The 18980-nt window shown below is 45.1% G+C and overlaps 1 protein-coding gene across 3 annotated transcripts in view; it reads right to left on the bottom strand.

Moving 5' to 3' along the window:
* Nucleotides 1–884: 884 nt before the first annotated feature.
* The window catches only part of golim4a (golgi integral membrane protein 4a), a 44279-nt gene continuing 26183 nt past the window's right edge, over nt 885–18980 (bottom strand). Inside the window, exons 2-16 of one of the 3 annotated variants that reach the window (XM_031791202.1) lie at nt 16878–16952; nt 16705–16754; nt 15340–15393; nt 15094–15244; nt 14862–14944; nt 12047–12130; nt 9795–10013; nt 9311–9619; nt 8273–8607; nt 8048–8124; nt 7787–7851; nt 4506–4664; nt 4260–4322; nt 4096–4164; nt 885–1546 (exon numbers count right to left, since the gene is read on the bottom strand). In XM_031791202.1, the coding sequence (XP_031647062.1) occupies nt 1409–1546; nt 4096–4164; nt 4260–4322; nt 4506–4664; nt 7787–7851; nt 8048–8124; nt 8273–8607; nt 9311–9619; nt 9795–10013; nt 12047–12130; nt 14862–14944; nt 15094–15244; nt 15340–15393; nt 16705–16754; nt 16878–16952 (1931 nt within the window). In that variant the 3' untranslated portion in view covers nt 885–1408. Of the gene's footprint in view, nt 1547–4095; nt 4165–4259; nt 4323–4505; nt 4665–7786; nt 7852–8047; nt 8125–8272; nt 8608–9310; nt 9632–9794; nt 10014–12046; nt 12131–14861; nt 14945–15093; nt 15245–15339; nt 15394–16704; nt 16755–16877; nt 16953–18980 lie in introns of all 3 variants that reach the window. The other 2 variants (XM_031791201.1, XM_031791203.1) reach the window with 2 other exon arrangements.

The following is an 18980-nucleotide window of genomic DNA, read 5'->3' on the forward strand; positions in this document are numbered from 1 at the left end:
TACTCCCAGCAGAGCTGGTGTTAGCGGTACTCCCAGCAGAGCTGGTGTTAGCGGTACTACCAGCAGAGCTGGTGTTAGCGGTACTCCCAGCAGAGCTGGTGCTAGCGGTACTCCCAGCAGAGCTGGTATTAGCGGTACTCCCAGCAGAGCTGGTATTAGCGGTACTCCCAGCAGAGCTGGTATTAGCGGTACTCCCAGCAGAGCTGGTATTAGCGGTACTCCCAGCAGAGCTGGTATGGGTTTCTATGGCTGTACTTTTTTTTTAACCATTTTCGAGCAAACAGAATGAGCAGCAGCTACGTTTGGCTACATACGGACCGTTAGCGGAATTCCCGCGAGAGAGTAACGGTTAATGTGATTGGATGAGTTATTTATTAGTTATGGATGTTAATTATTTGACGAGGTTACCTGTATATGACATTGTGTTGATATTTCTCTCTACACTAGATGGTTAAAAAAGAATTAGGGCAGGAAACCGAGGCTCCTCAGGTGAGACAACCTCACCCAAATGTACAATCCCACTGGAAAATATAAAATGGATTATTTGAAAATGTGAAAAAATAAATAAAATGTATTTGGCGTATCCCCCCCGACGGCGTTGAACGTAACCCAGCTTGAGAATACCTGGTCTAGGAGACGCCTTGATGCATGTTCAACCACATTCTCTTTTTCTTGTTACCAAATAAACATTGAGGCAGGTGGATGTATTTCTATACATTGTACAATTAGTGTTAACGGATAGGGGTGAAAGGTCAAGTGGATATTTGTGATTTAAATCCACGTCAACAGTCCGGGGTTCAAACTAAGATGATCAGAGAAACTATGAAAGGACTTTGTGATTTACTGGCAATGCTTAGCCAGTAACGTAGACAAGAAAACAGAAGATTGAATTATTTTTTTACTATTATTGTCATCAATGATAGTGTAGGTTTCTCCTGCAGTAATGACAATTACTTTCGTAGAGCTTTGAGAATGTCAGGAAAAACATTTTCCTCCACCCATAACGATCATCATATCTATAATAAATAAACAGAAGATTGGAAAGCAGGTCCTACTAAACATACATTGAGAGGAATTTGCTGTAAAAAAACAAAACAAACAGTAAATACAACTCTGTTAAAAAGAAAATGTAAAAGCCTGACACTCAAATAGACACAAACAAATAGCAAACAGTAACATGACCTTCTCATGTCTGTCTGATGTCACTGGATGGACAGACAGACTGACAGACAAACTTATAGATTGTATTCCCAGTTCCAGTACAATAATTATGTTCAGAAGTTCATCAGTTCCAGTCCAACACAGAAGGGAATGCCAAGTGGGTGACTTAGAGAGAGACAAAAGAGAGATCTGATTGGCTCCCAGTGATGGGGAAAGGCACTCTCATTGGTCAATGTCTCTATTCATCTCACATCTCCCTTCGATTGGGCCGCTTGTCCTGTCCAACCCCCACCTCTTCCTCGTAGTTCTCTTCCTCGTTGAGCTCTTCTTCCTTTCTGTGTTCTCCCTCTTTTCCTGCTGGGACCTCCTGGTCTTTCACTTCCTCCTGCAGCAGAACACACACATTCACCAGGTGGGTAAGACCATAGACAGGATGTGGAGTGGAGCAATATTCTAGACTAGGGCAGCTTGATACATATACATGACTCTAGGACCTGCCACTGACCTAACACTCTAGAGCAGCCAGATAGGGTGCCTTGCGAAAGTATTCGGCCCCCTTGAACTTTGCGACATTTTGCCACATTTCAGGCTTCAAACATAAAGATATAAAACTATTTTTTTGTGAAGAATCAACAACAAGTGGGACACAATCATGAAGTGGAACGACATTTATTGGATATTTCAAACTTTTTTAACAAATCAAAAACTGAAAAATTGGGCGTGCAAAATTATTCAGCCCCCTTAAGTTAATACTTTGTAGCGCCACCTTTTGCTGTGATTACAGCTGTAAGTCGCTTGGGGTGTCTATCAGTTTTGCACATTGAGAGACCAAATTTTTTTCCCATTCCTCCTTGCAAAACAGCTCGAGCTCAGTGAGGTTGGATGGAGAGCATTTGTGAACAGCAGTTTTCAGTTCTTTCCACAGATTCTCGATTGGATTCAGGTCTGGACTTTGACTTGGCCATTCTAACACCTGGATATGTTTATTTTTGAACCATTCCATTGTAGATTTTGCTTTATGTTTTGGATCATTGTCTTGTTGGAAAACAAATCTCCGTCCCAGTCTCAGGACTTTTGCAGACTCCATCAGGTTTTCTTCCAGAATGGTCCTGTATTTGGCTCCATCCATCTTCCCATCCATTTTAACCATCTTCCCTGTCCCTGCTGAAGAAAAGCAGGCCCAAAACATGATGCTGCCACCACCATGTTTGACAGTGGGGATGGTGTGTTCAGGGTGATGAGCTGTGTTGCTTTTACACTAAACATAACGTTTTGCATTGTTGCCAAAAAGTTCAATTTTGGTTTCATCTGACCAGAGCACCTTCTTCCACATGTTTGGTGTGTCTCCCAGGTAGCTTGTGGCAAACTTTAAACAACACTTTTTATTGATATCTTTAAGAAATGGCTTTCTTCTTGCCACTCTTCCATAAAGGCCAGATTTGTGCAATATACGACTGATTGTTGTCCTATGGACAGAGTCTCCCACCTCAGCTGTAGATCTCTGCAGTTCATCCAGAGTGATCATGGGCCTCTTGGCTGCATCTCTGATCAGTCTTCTCCTTGTATGAGCTGAAAGTTTAGAGGGACGGCCAGGTCTTGGTAGATTTGCAGTGGTCTGATACTCCTTCCATTTCAATATTATCGCTTGCACAGTGCTCCTTGGGATGTTTAAAGCTTGGGAAATCTTTTTGTATCCAAATCCGGCTTTAAACTTCTTCACAACAGTATCTCGGACCTGCCTGGTGTGTTCCTTGTTCTTCATGATGCTCTCTGAGCTTTTAACGGACCTCTGAGACTATCACAGTGCAGGTGCATTTATACGGAGACTTGATTACACACAGGTGAATTGTATTTATCATCATTAGTCATTTAGGTCAACACTGGATCATTCAGAGATCCTCACTGAACTTCTGGAGAGAGTTTGCTGCACTGAAAGTAAAGGGGCTGAATAATTTTGCACGCCCAATTTTTCAGTTTTTGATTTGTTAAAAAAGTTTGAAATATCCAATAAATGTCGTTCCACTTCATGATTGTGTCCCACTTGTTGTTGATTCTTCACAAAAAAATACAGTTTTATATCTTTATGTTTGAAGCCTGAAATGTGGCAAAAGGTCGCAAAGTTCAAGGGGGCCGAATACTTTCGCAAGGCACAGTACATAACTCTAGGACCTGCCACCGACCTAACACTCTAGAGCAGCCTGATACATAACTCTAGGACCTGCCACCGACCTAACACTCTAGAGCAGCCTGATACATAACTCTAGGACCTGCCACTGACCTAACACTCTAGAGCAGCAAGGTGTGAACCAGGAAAACAGGTCGATCATTCTAGAACATTGTGGTGGAACGGTGACAGACTGACCATGTTGGAGCAGTGTCAGATCATTCACTAGTGTTTAGATGGGTGAATGGAGAGTACACACACACACACACACACACACACACACACACAGGGGGGTAACTAGACATGGGGCATGTGCACACACCCAACCAACACACGACTACGCTGAGAGAGTCTGAAGGTTTATCTACAGGTCCCTGCCCTGGGACTATGCTGAGAGAGTGAAGGTTTATCTATAGGTCCCTGCCCTGGGACTATGCTGAGAGAGTGAAGGTTTATCTACAGGTCCCTGCCCTGGGACTATGCTGAGAGAGTCTGAAGGTTTATCTACAGGTCCCTGCCCTGGGACTATGCTGAGAGAGTCTGAAGGTTTATCTATAGGTCCCTGCTCTGGGACTATGCTGAGAGAGTGAAGGTTTATCTACAGGTCCCTGCTCTGGGACTATGCTGAGAGTGAAGGTTTATCTACAGGTCCCTGCTCTGGGACTATGCTGAGAGTGGTTTATCTACAGGTCCCTGCTCTGGGACAAACCCACAGCTGTTTTCTCACTCAAGGTTCCACGTACAATATTCCATAGTGCTCCTAGACTCACGTGTTCTCCTTTCTCCTCGTTGTATGGCTCCTCCTCCGTCTTCTGCCCCCCGGCCAAATCCTCCTGCACCTAACAGGGTTAACCACCATCAGACCATGTCTTCTTCCTCCCCCTGTTTGAACCTCTGTGTGTGTGTGTGTGTGTGTGTGTGTGTGTGTGTGTACCTCGTCCTCCTCCGGATACTGGTCATCCAGGTTGTCTTCCTGCTGGTCGGGGTTTACCGCCATCTGCAAACACAGAAACCATGACAACTGTTACCATGGCAAAGTCACCGGAACAACTTTTACCTGTTGCTTGTATCAGAGCCTAAGTTTGTCATCCTGGTATATCTCTGACTACTTCTGTTGTCTCCTTACTTCCTTTCCCTCTCTTCTCTCCTCCATCCCTCATTCCCTCCCTCCTTCTCTCACCACCAGTTCCTCATCTATGGCTGGGTGATTGGGGTTGAGATGTATGTCTGCCTCCTCTTCCTCCCTGTGCTGAAGATGCTGCTCCTCTGCCACATCAAACTCATCCTCCCCCTGGTTATTAGGGTCATCCTCTGGGTCCACCTCCCCCTCTACTGCCCCCTGCAGGACGGGAGGGATGGAGAGCGACAGATTGTCAGTGTGTGTGAATCTGTGCATATCACAGTTCAGATTGGGGTGGGTTTCTCTGCTCTACTATCTATGAAAGCACACACACACGCGGAAAGAACACTAGACCAATACCCAAGAGGCTGCGGCTAGGGTTGAGGCTGATGTTTGTGTCAGGCAGGGAGAGAGAGTAGGGGTTGAGGCTGATGTTTGTGTCAGGCAGGGAGAGAGAGTAGGGGTTGAGGCTGATGTTTGTGTCAGGCAGGGAGAGAGAGTAGGGGTTGAGGCTGATGTTTGTGTCAGTAGGGAGAGAGAGTAGGGGTTGAGGCTGATGTTTGTGTCAGGCAGGGAGAGAGAGTAGGGGTTGAGGCTGATGTGTGTGTCAGGCAGGGAGAGAGAGTAGGGGTTGAGGCTGATGTGTGTATCAGGCAGGGAAGGAGAGAGTAGGGGTTGAGGCTGATGTTTGTGTCAGGCAGGGAGAGAGAGTAGGGGTTGAGGCTGATGTGTGTATCAGGCAGGGAAGGAGAGAGTAGGGGTTGAGGCTGATGTGTGTATCAGGCAGGGAAGGAGAGAGTAGGGGTTGAGGCTGATGTTTGTGTCAGGCAGGGAGAGAGTAGGGGTTGAGGCTGATGTTTGTGTCAGGCAGGGAGAGAGAGTAGGGGTTGAGCTGATGTTTGTGTCAGGCAGGGAAAGAGAAAGAGAGTAAGGGTTGAGGCTGATGTGTGTATCAGGCAGGGAAGGAGAGAGTAGGGGTTGATGCTGATGTGTGTGTCAGGCAGGGAAGGAGAGAGAGAGTAGGGGTTGAGCTGATGTTCGTGTCAGGCAGGGAAAGAGAGTAAGGGTTGAGGCTGATGTGTGTGTCAGGCAGGGAAGGAGAGAGAGAGTAGGGGTTGAGGCTGATGTGTGTGTCAGGCAGGGAAGGAGAGAGTAGGGGTTGAGGCTGATGTGTGTGTCAGGCAGGGAAGGAGAGAGAGAGTAGGGGTTGAGCTGATGTTCGTGTCAGGCAGGGAAAGAGAAAGAGAGTAAGGGTTGAGGCTGATGTGTGTGTCAGGCAGGGAAGGAGAGAGTAGGGGTTGATGCTGATGTGTGTGTCAGGCAGGGAAGGAGAGAGTAGGGGTTGATGCTGATGTGTGTGTCAGGCAGGGAAGGAGAGAGTAGGGGTTGAGCTGATGTTTGTGTCAGGCAGGGAAAGAGACAGAGAGTAAGGGTTGAGGCTGATCTGTGTGTCAGGCAGGGAAGGAGAGAGTAGGGGTTGATGCTGATGTGTGTGTCAGGCAGGGAAGGAGAGAGTAGGGGTTGATGCTGATGTGTGTGTCAGGCAGGGAAGGAGAGAGAGAGTAGGGGTTGATGCTGATGTGTGTGTCAGGCAGGGAAGGAGAGAGAGAGTAGGGGTTGATGCTGATGTGTGTGTCAGGCAGGGAAGGAGAGAGTAGGGGTTGATGCTGATGTGTGTGTCAGGCAGGGAAGGAGAGAGTAGGGGTTGAGCTGATGTTTGTGTCAGGCAGGGAAGGAGAGAGTAGGGGTTGATGCTGATGTGTGTGTCAGGCAGGGAAGGAGAGAGTAGGGGTTGATGCTGATGTGTGTGTCAGGCAGGGAAGGAGAGAGAGAGTAGGGGTTGATGCTGATGTGTGTGTCAGGCAGGGAAGGAGAGAGAGAGTAGGGGTTGATGCTGATGTGTGTGTCAGGCAGGGAAGGAGAGAGAGAGTAGGGGTTGATGCTGATGTGTGTGTCAGGCAGGGAAGGAGAGAGAGAGTAGGGGTTGATGCTGATGTGTGTGTCAGGCAGGGAAGGAGAGAGTAGGGGTTGAGCTGATGTGTGTGTCAGGCAGGGAAGGAGAGAGTAGGGGTTGATGCTGATGTGTGTGTCAGGCAGGGAAGGAGAGAGAGAGTAGGGGTTGATGCTGATGTTTGTGTCAGGCAGGGAAGGAGAGAGTAGGGGTTGATGCTGATGTGTGTGTCAGGCAGGGAAGGAGAGAGAGAGTAGGGGTTGATGCTGATGTGTGTGTCAGGCAGGGAAGGAGAGAGTAGGGGTTGAGCTGATGTGTGTGTCAGGCAGGGAAGGAGAGAGTAGGGGTTGATGCTGATGTGTGTGTCAGGCAGGGAAGGAGAGAGAGAGTAGGGGTTGATGCTGATGTTTGTGTCAGGCAGGGAAGGAGAGAGTAGGGGTTGATGCTGATGTGTGTGTCAGGCAGGGAAGGAGAGAGAGAGTAGGGGTTGATGCTGATGTGTGTGTCAGGCAGGGAAGGAGAGAGTAGGGGTTGAGGCTGATGTGTGTGTCAGGCAGGGAAGGAGAGAGTAGGGGTTGAGGCTGATGTGTGTGTCAGGCAGGGAAGGAGAGAGTAGGGGTTGATGCTGATGTGTGTGTCAGGCAGGGAAGGAGAGAGTAGGGGTTGATGCTGATGTGTGTGTCAGGCAGGGAAGGAGAGAGTAGGGGTTGATGCTGATGTGTGTGTCAGGCAGGGAAGGAGAGAGTAGGGGTTGATGCTGATGTGTGTGTCAGGCAGGGAAGGAGAGAGTAGGGGTTGATGCTGATGTGTGTGTCAGGCAGGGAAGGAGAGAGTAGGGGTTGATGCTGATGTGTGTGTCAGGCAGGGAAGGAGAGAGTAGGGGTTGATGCTGATGTGTGTGTCAGGCAGGGAAGAAGAGAGTAGGGGTTGATGCTGATGTGTGTGTCAGCCAGGGAAGAAGAGAGTAGGGGTTGATGCTGATGTGTGTGTCAGGCAGGGAAGAAGAGAGTAGGGGTTGAGCTGATGTGTGTGTCAGGCAGGGAAGAAGAGAGTAGGGGTTGATGCTGATGTGTGTGTCAGGCAGGGAAGAAGAGCCCTCAAGTGCCAACAGATCCTCCATAATTCACTACATCACTAACTACGGCTTTAGGACTCCTTAGAAAGACATGTACCGAGTCAACAGAGTCAACTAATGTCAATTCAATCATTTAACTTTAAAAGGCGTAGAACATGTTTGAATATGATTCATTAATATAATAAAAACATGTAAAATAATAAATAACAGAGTGAAAACGACAGTTCAAACTGGGGTCAGATTCACCTCAGACCATGTGACAGTCATTGAAATCAGTGGTTGATAGAGACTGGTACATTTAAATATCTGTCTGACCTGTCGCTGTGGTACTCTGTGGTCCTCTTCCTCTTGGTTCTCCTTCTCCAAGTGGGCGTCCCTCTCTGTACACACAGTAAACCAACAGTGAGTCAGATAACAGCCAGGGTAAGTATGTCAATACAATCACAATTACTCAGTCAAAAATGCAGAGAGGAAAAGAAAAAAAAAACTCATTTTGTCTAAATGTCAATAGCAGTCTCCCTCTTTAAAAATGGTTCCAGAATCCAGACAGAACATTTTATGACTTGATTATCTCACCTTCGTCATCATCAATATGAGGTTCTTCATCACCCTGGACGATGTCATTGTTTGTGTTCTCATAGTCACTCTTCTTCCTGAACAATATAACATAACATATTGTAACATTATTTCATATGGGGTCAAATTATTTTCAGTAAGTAATTGACTAATTGTATTGAATTTAACTAAATACCTCTTTGTGATCTCTACATAACATTTGACCCCTGCCCCTTGCCCTCTGACCTGAGTTGCTCCTCCTTTAGTAGCTGTTCCCGACGGGCCTCCTCTTGATGCTGGTGCTGTTCCTCTCTCTCGTGCTGAGCTCGCAGGCGCATCTCTCTCTCCCTCTGCACGCTCATTTTCTGGGCCTGCAGGGCCTCCTGGCGCAGCTGGAGCTCCCTCGTCCTCTGGGCCTGCAGGGCCTCCTGGCGCAGCTGGAGCTCCCTCGTCCTCTGGGCCCGCTCAGCCTCCAGGCGCTGCTGCACCTGCTGCTGCTCGTAGGCAGACTTCACACGCTCCACGTGGGCCTCCTGCTGGAGGTGGGTCTCAGGGACGAGATGGATGTCACTTTGTGGATCCTGGGGAAACCAGACAGGCAATGAGACAACATGCTGTTCTAAAGATATTGTATTAAGGAGTACATTGGTGTGAAGTACTTAAGTAAAAATACTTTAAAGTACAACATGAGTCGTTTTTTGGGGTATCTGCACATTACAATTAATATTTGACAACTTTAACTTCACTGCATTCCAAAAGAAAATGATGTACTTTTTACTTCATACATTTTTCCTGACACCCAAAAGTACTCGTTACATTTTGAATGCTTAGCAGGACAGAACATGGTCCACTTCACACACTTCCCTGGTCATCCCTACTGCCTCTGATCTGGTGGACTCACTAATCACAAATGTTTCATTTGTAAATGATGTCTGAGTGTTGGTGTGCCCCTAGCTATCCGTACATAAACAAATACTAATAAAAAACACGAAAATTGTGTTTACTGGTTTGCTTAATGTAAGTCATTAGAAATGATTCACACTTTTGCTTTTTGATACTTAAGTACATTTCAGTAATTACATTTACTTTTGATATTTAAGTATATTCAAAACCAAACACTTTTAGACTTTTACTCAAGTTGTATTTTACTGGGTGACTTTCACTTGAGTCATTTTCTATGAAGGTATCTTAAAATGGGGGTACTTTTCCCACCACTGAGCAGTACTAGCGTGGTTCTAAAGACCTTGTATTAAGCAGTTCTGAGTGTCTCTAACTAGTTCTTACCTGTTGTGGTTGGCGTCTCTGACGGTTCAGAGCGTTGTTGTCTGGCTGGTCGTGTTCTGCCTCCAACCCCTCGTCCTCCTGTGGTTGTTCAGATTCCTCCTCCAGCTTCTGAGGCTGCCCCGCCTGCTCCATCTCTTCTTCTGCCAGCTCTCTCCTCCTCTCTGCCTCCCCCTCCGCCAGCTCTCTCCTCCTCTCTGCCTCCCCCAGCTCTCTACTCCTCTCTGCCTCCCCCTCAGTCTCTCCATATCCCTCTTTCTCCTTCTCTGCATGGTGGGACCCGGCAGGCTGAGACTGGAACTCTGGCTCCTCCTGCAGATGCAACTGGTTAGTAAAATAACAAAGCGAGTTAGAGAGGATGAGAGAGTGTGTGTGTGTGTGTGTGTGTGTGTGTGTGTGTGTGTGTGTGTGTGTGTGTGTGAGACAATGTGTCACAAAATAACATGACAGATTGAAGAATGTGGCAAAAAAGAGCAGCCTCTTCTACCCTAGACTGTGTGTCCCCATGGTCTTCCTCATGGGTGTGTGCTTCTATGTGGGGCTCAGCCAATAAGGCAGCTGGATGTGGTAGGGGTGGGCCCTGTTCATGGGCCTTGGCCAATAGAGCAGCAGGCTGGGCCTGTTGGTGGGAGGGGTTTTGACCATGTCGAAGGCTGGGCATTCTGATCAGGGTCTCTTTGAGATGCTTAAATTCATCTACCTGGACCTGAGGAAAGACCATTAGACAACCTTAAGTCAACTATTAAATAACCATAAGGAAACAGTGAGGTCAGGACATGCAAACAACATTAAGTCAGATTTATTGAAGGGCACTTGCATGAGCAAAGGTTAGCTGAAGGTTAGAAGAGCGTTAGGAGGCAGCCTCCTCAGAACCAGGAAGACAGCATCAAGGAAGCCAGAATATCAGGGGTCAGAGGTTGAGAAATGAGAGGTCCTCTTGCAAGGGGGACAGGCAGCAGACATGCAGAGGGACAGCCCACCTAAAGATGGCAAGACATCGGAGTGAAGGACCATTAGCCAGGCTACATCACCCCACCCCTTTCCTGATTTAAACGGTACAGTCCTTTCTCCCCCTTGTCCAGCAAATGGACTGGACCAGTTAAATAACCCATTTATCAAACATTGCTTTTCTGACAGAAAGCTGTAGAATGATTAAATTCTTTCCCTCTTACTCTCTTTCTCTCGCTCCAAATCGACCCATTATATTTACCCGCTTGATTAGCTTAAAAGAACGCTTTTGATGTGCCGCTCAAGCGCAGACACCCCTTAGTGAACCAACCCACCCGATGCCCGTCCTCCCGCTGCCCAGACCCACACAGACCCACCAAGAGTCACGCCTTCCTGTCTTTCACCAGGATCGTCCCCAGATATCATGTTAGAAACCAACCAGGGTCGTCCCCAGATATCATGTTAGAACCCAACCAGGGTCGTCCCCAGATATCATGTTAGAACCCAACCGGGGTCGTCCCCAGATATCATGTTAGAACCCAACCGGGGTCGTCCCCAGATATCATGTTAGAAACCAACCGGGGTCGTCCCCAGAAATCATGTTAGAAACCAACCGGGGTCGTCCCCAGATATCATGTTAGAAACCAACCGGGGTCGTCCCCAGATATCATGTTAGAAACCAACCGGGGTCGTCCCCAGATATCATGTTAGAAACCAACCGGGGTCGTCCCCAGATATCATGTTAGAAACCAACCGGGGTCGTCCCCAGATATCATGTTAGAAACCAACCGGGGTCGTCCCCAGATATCATGTTAGAAACCAACCGGGGTCGTCCCCAGATATCATGTTAGAAACCAACCGGGGTCGTCCCCAGATATCATGTTAGAAACCAACCGGGGTCGTCCCCAGATATCATGTTAGAAACCGACCGGGGTCGTCCCCAGATATCATGTTAGAAACCAACCGGGGTCGTCCCCAGATATCATGTTAGAAACCAACCGGGGTCGTCCCCAGATATCATGTTAGAAACCAACCGGGGTCGTCCCCAGATATCATGTTAGAAACCAACCGGGGTCGTCCCCAGATATCATGTTAGAAACCAACCGGGATCGTCCCCAGATATCATGTTAGAAACCAACCGGGATCGTCCCCAGATATCATGTTAGAAACCAGGATAGTCCCCAGATATCATGTTAGAAACCAGGATAGTCCCCAGATATCATGTTAGAAACCAGGATAGTCCCCAGATATCATGTTAGAAACCAGGATAGTCCCCAGATATCATGTTAGAAACCAGGATAGTCCCCAGATATCATGTTAGAAACCAGGATAGTCCCCAGATATCATGTTAGAAACCAGGATAGTCCCCAGATATCATGTTAGAAACCAGGATAGTCCCCAGATATCATGTTAGAAACCAGGATAGTCCCCAGATATCATGTTAGAAACCAGGATAGTCCCCAGATATCATGTTAGAAACCAGGATAGTCCCCAGATATCATGTTAGAAACCAGGATAGTCCCCAGATATCATGTTAGAAACCAGGATAGTCCCCAGATATCATGTTAGAAACAAGGATAGTCCCCAGATATCATGTTAGAAACCAGGATAGTCCCCAGATATCATGTTAGAAACCAGGATAGTCCCCAGATATCATGTTAGAAACCAGGATAGTCCCCAGATATCATGTTAGAAACCAGGATAGTCCCCAGATATCATGTTAGAAACCAGGATAGTCCCCAGATATGTTAGAAAGAACCATCATATCCCCACACAGTAGTGTCCACCTACCTGAGCTGCGGCCAGCGCACTCTTGTGGTCCTCTAGCGTCAGTGCAAGCTGATCATGGGCAGCCTTCAAGTCCTTATGTACTATCTGTAATAATAATAATAAAATATAATACATAACATGGTCATGCATCCTCCTAGCTATCCAGTGGCCTTAAGATAACTTTTTCCATATTTTATATCTATGTTTTTTTTCCATAAACAATTTGAGGTTGGCCAAGCTCTGTGGTTACCAGTAGGGCTGAATAACAAGTTCTTTTTGAGGTCGGTTTGGTTTAGGTTCGATTAAAAAATAATCTGGGTTTTGAATTATTTTTTTAAACATTAAATGCATTTTTAAATGAACTAAATAACAATAATTGGAGATTTTTAACAAAAAATTCCAAAGCCAAAAATAGTGAACATTCAATTACCAAAACATTGAAAATCTTCCATTGTCTCTGTCAGGTCCACATTTGGTAGACATTGTCATGACTGTCCTGTGAGGATCCAAATTGGTCAGATCAGGTTTGCAATGAATAACTTCAACCAGACCCCCAGAACTAGGGGGGGATTAACAACTCACTGCCTGTTGTAAATCAAGGACAGAACAATCAGCTCTCCTTCTCCAATGTTCACCAGAGGAATGTATTGTCTTCAAACTCGAACACATTCTAAAGCAAATACTGGAATAATATTTGTAACATAGAAGGTGGGGAATGGTCAGAGCCAATCTATAGGACACTAATGTCATTTTGTGATGTCATTAAAAATGTTATACAGGAAATACTGTAACTTGGAAAGTATACCCACTACATGTATGAAGTGTCCATCCTATGTGCTGTGCATGTAATATGAAAAATGATGTTTTTGTTAAGAGAGGGATGTGATTTTAGGAGCCATAAGAGAGCATTGTTTTAACATAAACTTTGCACAGTGACAAGTCATGCCCGAGTGAGGTCAGAGAACGTCTCGCCTGACGGAACCGCCCTTTCAAAGAAACCGTATGAAATGATGAGTTTAGAATTAACATATCATACCAGAGAGACGAAGAGCTGCAGCTGCACGTTTAAAGTGGTTTGAACTCAACGAGGTAGAGACGATAAACTCAGCTCGCGGACAATCACTGGTACGGTTGATTAGCGGTCCTAAATAAAGTATCTAGAATATCAAATTTTTGTGTAACCACTACTACCCTGCTCAAACCGTTGTATTACGCTACTCTTATCACCCCACTGGGAACCATCGACACGGCTGGCTAGCCTATCTTCAAAGAAGCATCTTCAGGAGCGAACGGAAGGAAAATCAACTCTGTAGTTCTGTTCAGGATGACAAGTCACCGGATACCGGACGGCTACAGAGGACAACAGTAGACGACTTGTTGGAACCATTTTTTGGAGATTCAGAGCCTTACAAGCATCCGGCGAAAAGGCCCAAACCCTTTTCCAAGGTGGCCCATCGACAGAGAGAAACCAATACATTCATGATTTCTTACTCCAAGCAGGCGGCAGTTTGTGTGCAAAGTACAGGAGTACTATAAGTGAGAGTAGTTTCTAAATGTACCAACGTTAAGCGTCTTTGTCCCTCTCTCCCTCTCCATGTCTTTTGTAACAAGCAGCTGTCGTCAGTCCACTAGGGACCTGTTTTAATGTGTTAGGTGTGTGTTTTTCCTGTGTTAACATTTAATTAGCTAGTAAATAAATAATTAAACCAATTTGTGTAGTACAGAAATATAAGGTTTTTGCAGATCCAAAGAAGTTACAACGGTTCAGAATGATGATCTGATCCGAGATAATAATGAAGAAGGACTGTTATTAGATGTGATAGGTACATATCTTTAAGAGTTTCATTTGGGAGATCGTAACTCTAATGAACAGCTCAAGTGGTGCCCCAAAATCCTAGTAAGTTAATTGTTACATGATTCATTGAAATCGGCTAACATTTAAACATATTTAGATGATTAGATAAATAACAGTCTTCAGATTAATGTCAAGTCACAACAACATCAATAGTTGTGTATCAGTTGAGTTTATTACTGTTTTTATTTTGATGACTATTATTTCTCATTCCTTAAAGTCATAATCTCATCTCAGGCAGTAGCAGCCAGCCAACCAGCCAGCCAGCCAGCCAGCCAGCCAGCATCCCTCTTCTCGCCATACTTTAGTTATCCTATTCAGCTAGCCTGCCTAAGAATGCTGCAGAGTTATGACAAAATCCTTTTTACTAGTTATTCAAAATAGAGAAGCCATACTTTTGCGAACTGTCTATGTCCGTCGTTGTGTTGTGTGCGGTCTTTGTGTATCTAACGTAGTAGGCATAAAAGTGTATCCGCCCTGACATCTGTATGTAATTATAAAATGCTCATGTCTCCCCGCCCTAACAATGGGAGTCGTTGTCCCAAAGGTGAGAAGGCAGGAAACAAGCTTAGGTCCGAAATAAGTCAAACGCATTGGGATTATTTTGGACAAACTGTCGAGAGTGAAACCTCTCGCGTCGCCTCTTCCTCTCTGACCGGTGTCGCGAGCAGGAAAAAAACTGCCGCTATCGATTATGGTTGTTGTTGTTGTTAATTACGACTTTTCTGCGCTGAACTAGGTTGAATATTTGTTTAATGGAACCTTCAACTCCCTTCAGCCCAGCGTCCCAAGGTTCTAAAGTTGAATTCTCTCGTGAATGATTTGATTTCTCTCCAGAGAAACGGCACATTGGACCCCAAAAAATTATAAATGTAATTCAAATAATTGAACCGACGTCGGTCAATTTCTTGTTTAGTAACCCCCCACCCCCCAAAAAAATATGAAATATGGGTTAATCGCTCAGCACCAATTCCCAGTACTCACCCGTGCATCCTGCAATTGGACATGGATGTCCTGGTGAGCTTTCCTCAGCTGCCTATTCTCCTCTCGCAGATTATACACATTCTCTACAGTAATAACAAAGACACCATGTACCGTAATCATTACAAATCTTATTATACCATTGTATCGTGCATCAACTCCAAAACCGCTCAAAGTCAGGAGAGGGAGACAAAGGCATGCTAGTATTTACTCATGTCCTTGTGTGTGTCTGTACCTTTGAGTTTGGAGGCTTCAATCTCTTTGGTCTGCTGTAGTTTGTCGAAGCGGTCCTTGTGTTCGTCCAAGGCCTTGCCGTGGTCCTCTCCCTGAATCTGATGCTGCTCCTGCAGCTCATAGTGCTGCTTCTTCAGGTCCTCAAGCTGCTTCTAAAACAACAAGGACAGAGGATGGGTCAGTGTGTGTGTGTGTGTGTGTGTGTGTGTGTGTGTGTGTGTGTGTGTGTGTGTGTGTGCCAACTGACCTTCAGCATCTGGTGCTGCCCATGTAATGAGTTCAATCTGCTGCTGGAGTCCTGCTGTTTAACAAATGACAAACATTTACAATCCCCGTCACAACTCCTCCTTTAATATCAACAACATTTACAATCCCCGTCTCCACTCCTCCTATAATATCAACAACATTTACAATCCCCGTCACAACTCCTCCTATAATGTCAACAACATTTACAATCCCCGTCTCCACTCCTCCTATAATATCAACAACATTTACAATCCCCGTCTCCACTCCTCCTATAATATCAACAACATGTACAATCCCCGTCTCCACTCCTCCTATAATATCAACAACATTTACAATCCCCGTCTCCACTCCTCCTATAATATCAACAACATGTACAATCCCTGTCTCCACTCCTTTAATATCAACAACATTTACAATCCCCGTCTCCACTCCTCCTATAATATCAACAACATTTACAATCCCCGTCTCCACTCCTCCTATAATATCAACAACATTTACAATCCCCGTCTCCACTCCTCCTATAATATCAACAACATTTACAATCCCCGTCTCCACTCCTTTAATATCAACAACATTTACAATCCCCGTCTCCACTCCTCCTATAATATCAACAACATGTACAATCCCCGTCTCCACTCCTCCTATAATATCAACAACATTTACAATCCCCGTCTCCACTCCTCCTATAATATCAACAACATGTACAATCCCTGTCTCCACTCCTTTAATATCAACAACATTTACAATCCCCGTCTCCACTCCTCCTATAATATCAACATTTACAATCCCCGTCTCCACTCCTCCTATAATATCAACAACATTTACAATCCCCGTCTCCACTCCTCCTATAATATCAACAACATTTACAATCCCCGTCTCCACTCCTTTAATATCAACAACATTTACAATCCCTGTCTCCACTCCTCCTATAATATCAACAACATTTACAATCCCTGTCTCCACTCCTCCTATAATATCAACAACATTTACAATCCCCGTCTCCACTCCTATAATATCAACAACATTTACAATCCCCGTCTCCACTCCTTTAATATCAACAACATTTACAATCCCCGTCTCCACTCCTATAATATCAACAACATTTACAATCCCTGTCTCCACTCCTCCTATAATATTATGAATAACATCCCCCAACCAAATCAGAGGCATTTCAGCCCACAGCAGAAAGTGACATCAGTGCCGCTGACCTAATAAAACCATTGGAATACAACTGCTCCTCAGTCTGGAGAGATGTTGGCAGTCAGACAATCATTTAACAGTCCCACTAAACAGATGGGCACATTAATGCTGAATTTAACTGCATAACTTTCCATCGCGACTACTAGAGTTGGGGACTCAGGCCTACCTTCTCCTTGTTCAGTGACTGTTGGGCTTCAAGTTTAAACACCTGATAATCTGTTGGAGACAAAAGGGGAAGACATGATGGAATCAACATGGTTGTAAATAGTGTATAATAGAGGATTAAAGTACTTCATGTAGTAATGTATATACTATTGGCTGCCGTTTTGTCTCCCTCACCCTCTTTGGCCTTCTTGTGCTCTAGACGTTCCTTCTGCAGAGACTTCTCTAGACGCGAGCGATGCTCATACACCACTGAGAAACAGAGAGAAAACAGAGGGAAACAGAAGGGAGGGAGAAAGAGAGGGAAAGAGAGAAAGGAGAGGGAAAGAGAGGAAAGAGAGAAAGGAGAGGGAAAGAGAGGAAAGAGAAAGGAGAGGGAAAGAGAGGAGAGAAAGGAGGAGAAAGAGAGGGAAAGAAAGAGAGAGAAGGGAGGAGAAAGACAGGGGGAAACAGAGAAAACAGTGTTAATGTGCCAGGATGTTCTCCCAGAGGCATCTGGAGTTGAACTAAACAGAAAGACGTCTATGATACAAACATTTAGATTTAAAACACACATAAATGGCTTAGAACAAGCAAACAGATCCTTTGCTGCGTCTGAATGAGTGAGCATGTTCAGTATTGGTTCAGAATGTGTATTCTGGCATTGCCATCGTTGATTGAAGGTCAGGTGTGGTACTCCACAGTATGTCGTCACAGAGCTCATTTTGACTTGTCTCAAAAGATATTTTTTTTAAATCCAAATAACTTCACAGATCTTCATTGTAAAAGGTTTAAACACTGTTTCCCATGCTTGTTCAATGAACCATAAACAATTGATGAACATGCACCTGAACATGCACATGGAACGGCCGTTAAGACACTAACAGCTTACAGACGGTAGGCAATTAGGTCACAGTTATGAAAACTTAGGACACTAAAGAGGCCTTTCTACTGACTCTGAAAAACACCAAAAGAAAGATGCCCAGGGTCCCTGCTCATCTGCATTAGGAATGCTGCAAGGAGGCATGAGGACTGCAGATGTGGCCAGGGCAATAAATTGCAATGTCCGTACTATGAGACGCCTAACACAGCGCTACAGGGAGACAGGACAGACAGCTGATCATCCTCGCAGTGGAAGACCACGTGTAACAAACACCTACATAGAATCAGTACATCTGAACATCACACCTGCGGGTGAGGACAAGTACATTAGATAGCCTTCATTTTGCACAGGATAGCGTGAAAGTCTTTGTTTCTGGCCATTTTGAGCCTGTAATCAAACCCACAAATGCTGATGCTTCAGATACTCAACTAGTCTAAAGAAGGCCAGTTTTATTGCTTCTTTAAATCAGTACAACAGTTTTCAGCTGTGCTAACATAATAGCAAAAGGGTTTTCTAATGATCAAATAGCTATTTTAAGTTTATCATTTTAAAAAGGCTAACACAACGTGCCATTGGAACACAGGAGTGATGGTTGCTGATAATGGTCCTCTACGTCGATGTATTCCATTTTTTTTTTAAATCTGCCAATAGTCATTTACAACATTAACAATGTTTACATTGTTTTTCTGATCAATTTCATGTTAATTTAATGGACAAAAAAAAATGCTTTTCTTTAAAAAAAAAGGGAAATTTGTAAGTGACCCCAAACTTTTGAACGGTAGTGTGTGTATGTGTATATAAATATACATACAAATATATATACATATATTACTGCTAAAAAAAATAAAGGGAACACATAAACAACACAATGTAACTCCAAGTCAATCACACTTCTGTGAAATCAAACTGTCCACTTAGCAAGCAACACTGATTGACAATACATTTTGCATGCTGTTGTGCAAATGGAATAGACAACAGGTGGAAATTATAGGCAATTAGCAAGACACCCCCCAATAAAGGAGTGGTTCTGCAGGTGGTGACCACAGACCACTTCTCAGTTCCTATGCTTCCTGGCTGATGTTTTGGTCACTTTTGAATGCTGGCGGTGCTTTCACTCTAGTGGTAGCATGAGACGGAGTCTACAACCCACACAAGGTAGTGCAACTCAGGTAGTGCAACTCATCCAGGGTGGCACATCAATGCGAGCTGTGACAAGAAGGTTTGCTGTGTCTGTCAGCGTAGTGTCCAGAGCATGGAGGCGCTACCAGGAGACAGGCCAGTACATCAGGAGACGTGGAGGAGGCCGTAGGAGGGCAACAACCCAGCAGCAGGACCACTACCTCCGCCTTTGTGCAAAGAGGTGCAGGAGGAGCACTGCCAGAGCCCTACAAAATGACCTCCAGCAGGCCACAAATGTG

The sequence above is a fragment of the Oncorhynchus kisutch genome, linkage group LG15 (genome assembly GCF_002021735.2).
Source record: "Oncorhynchus kisutch isolate 150728-3 linkage group LG15, Okis_V2, whole genome shotgun sequence".
Lineage (NCBI taxonomy): Eukaryota > Metazoa > Chordata > Actinopteri > Salmoniformes > Salmonidae > Oncorhynchus > Oncorhynchus kisutch.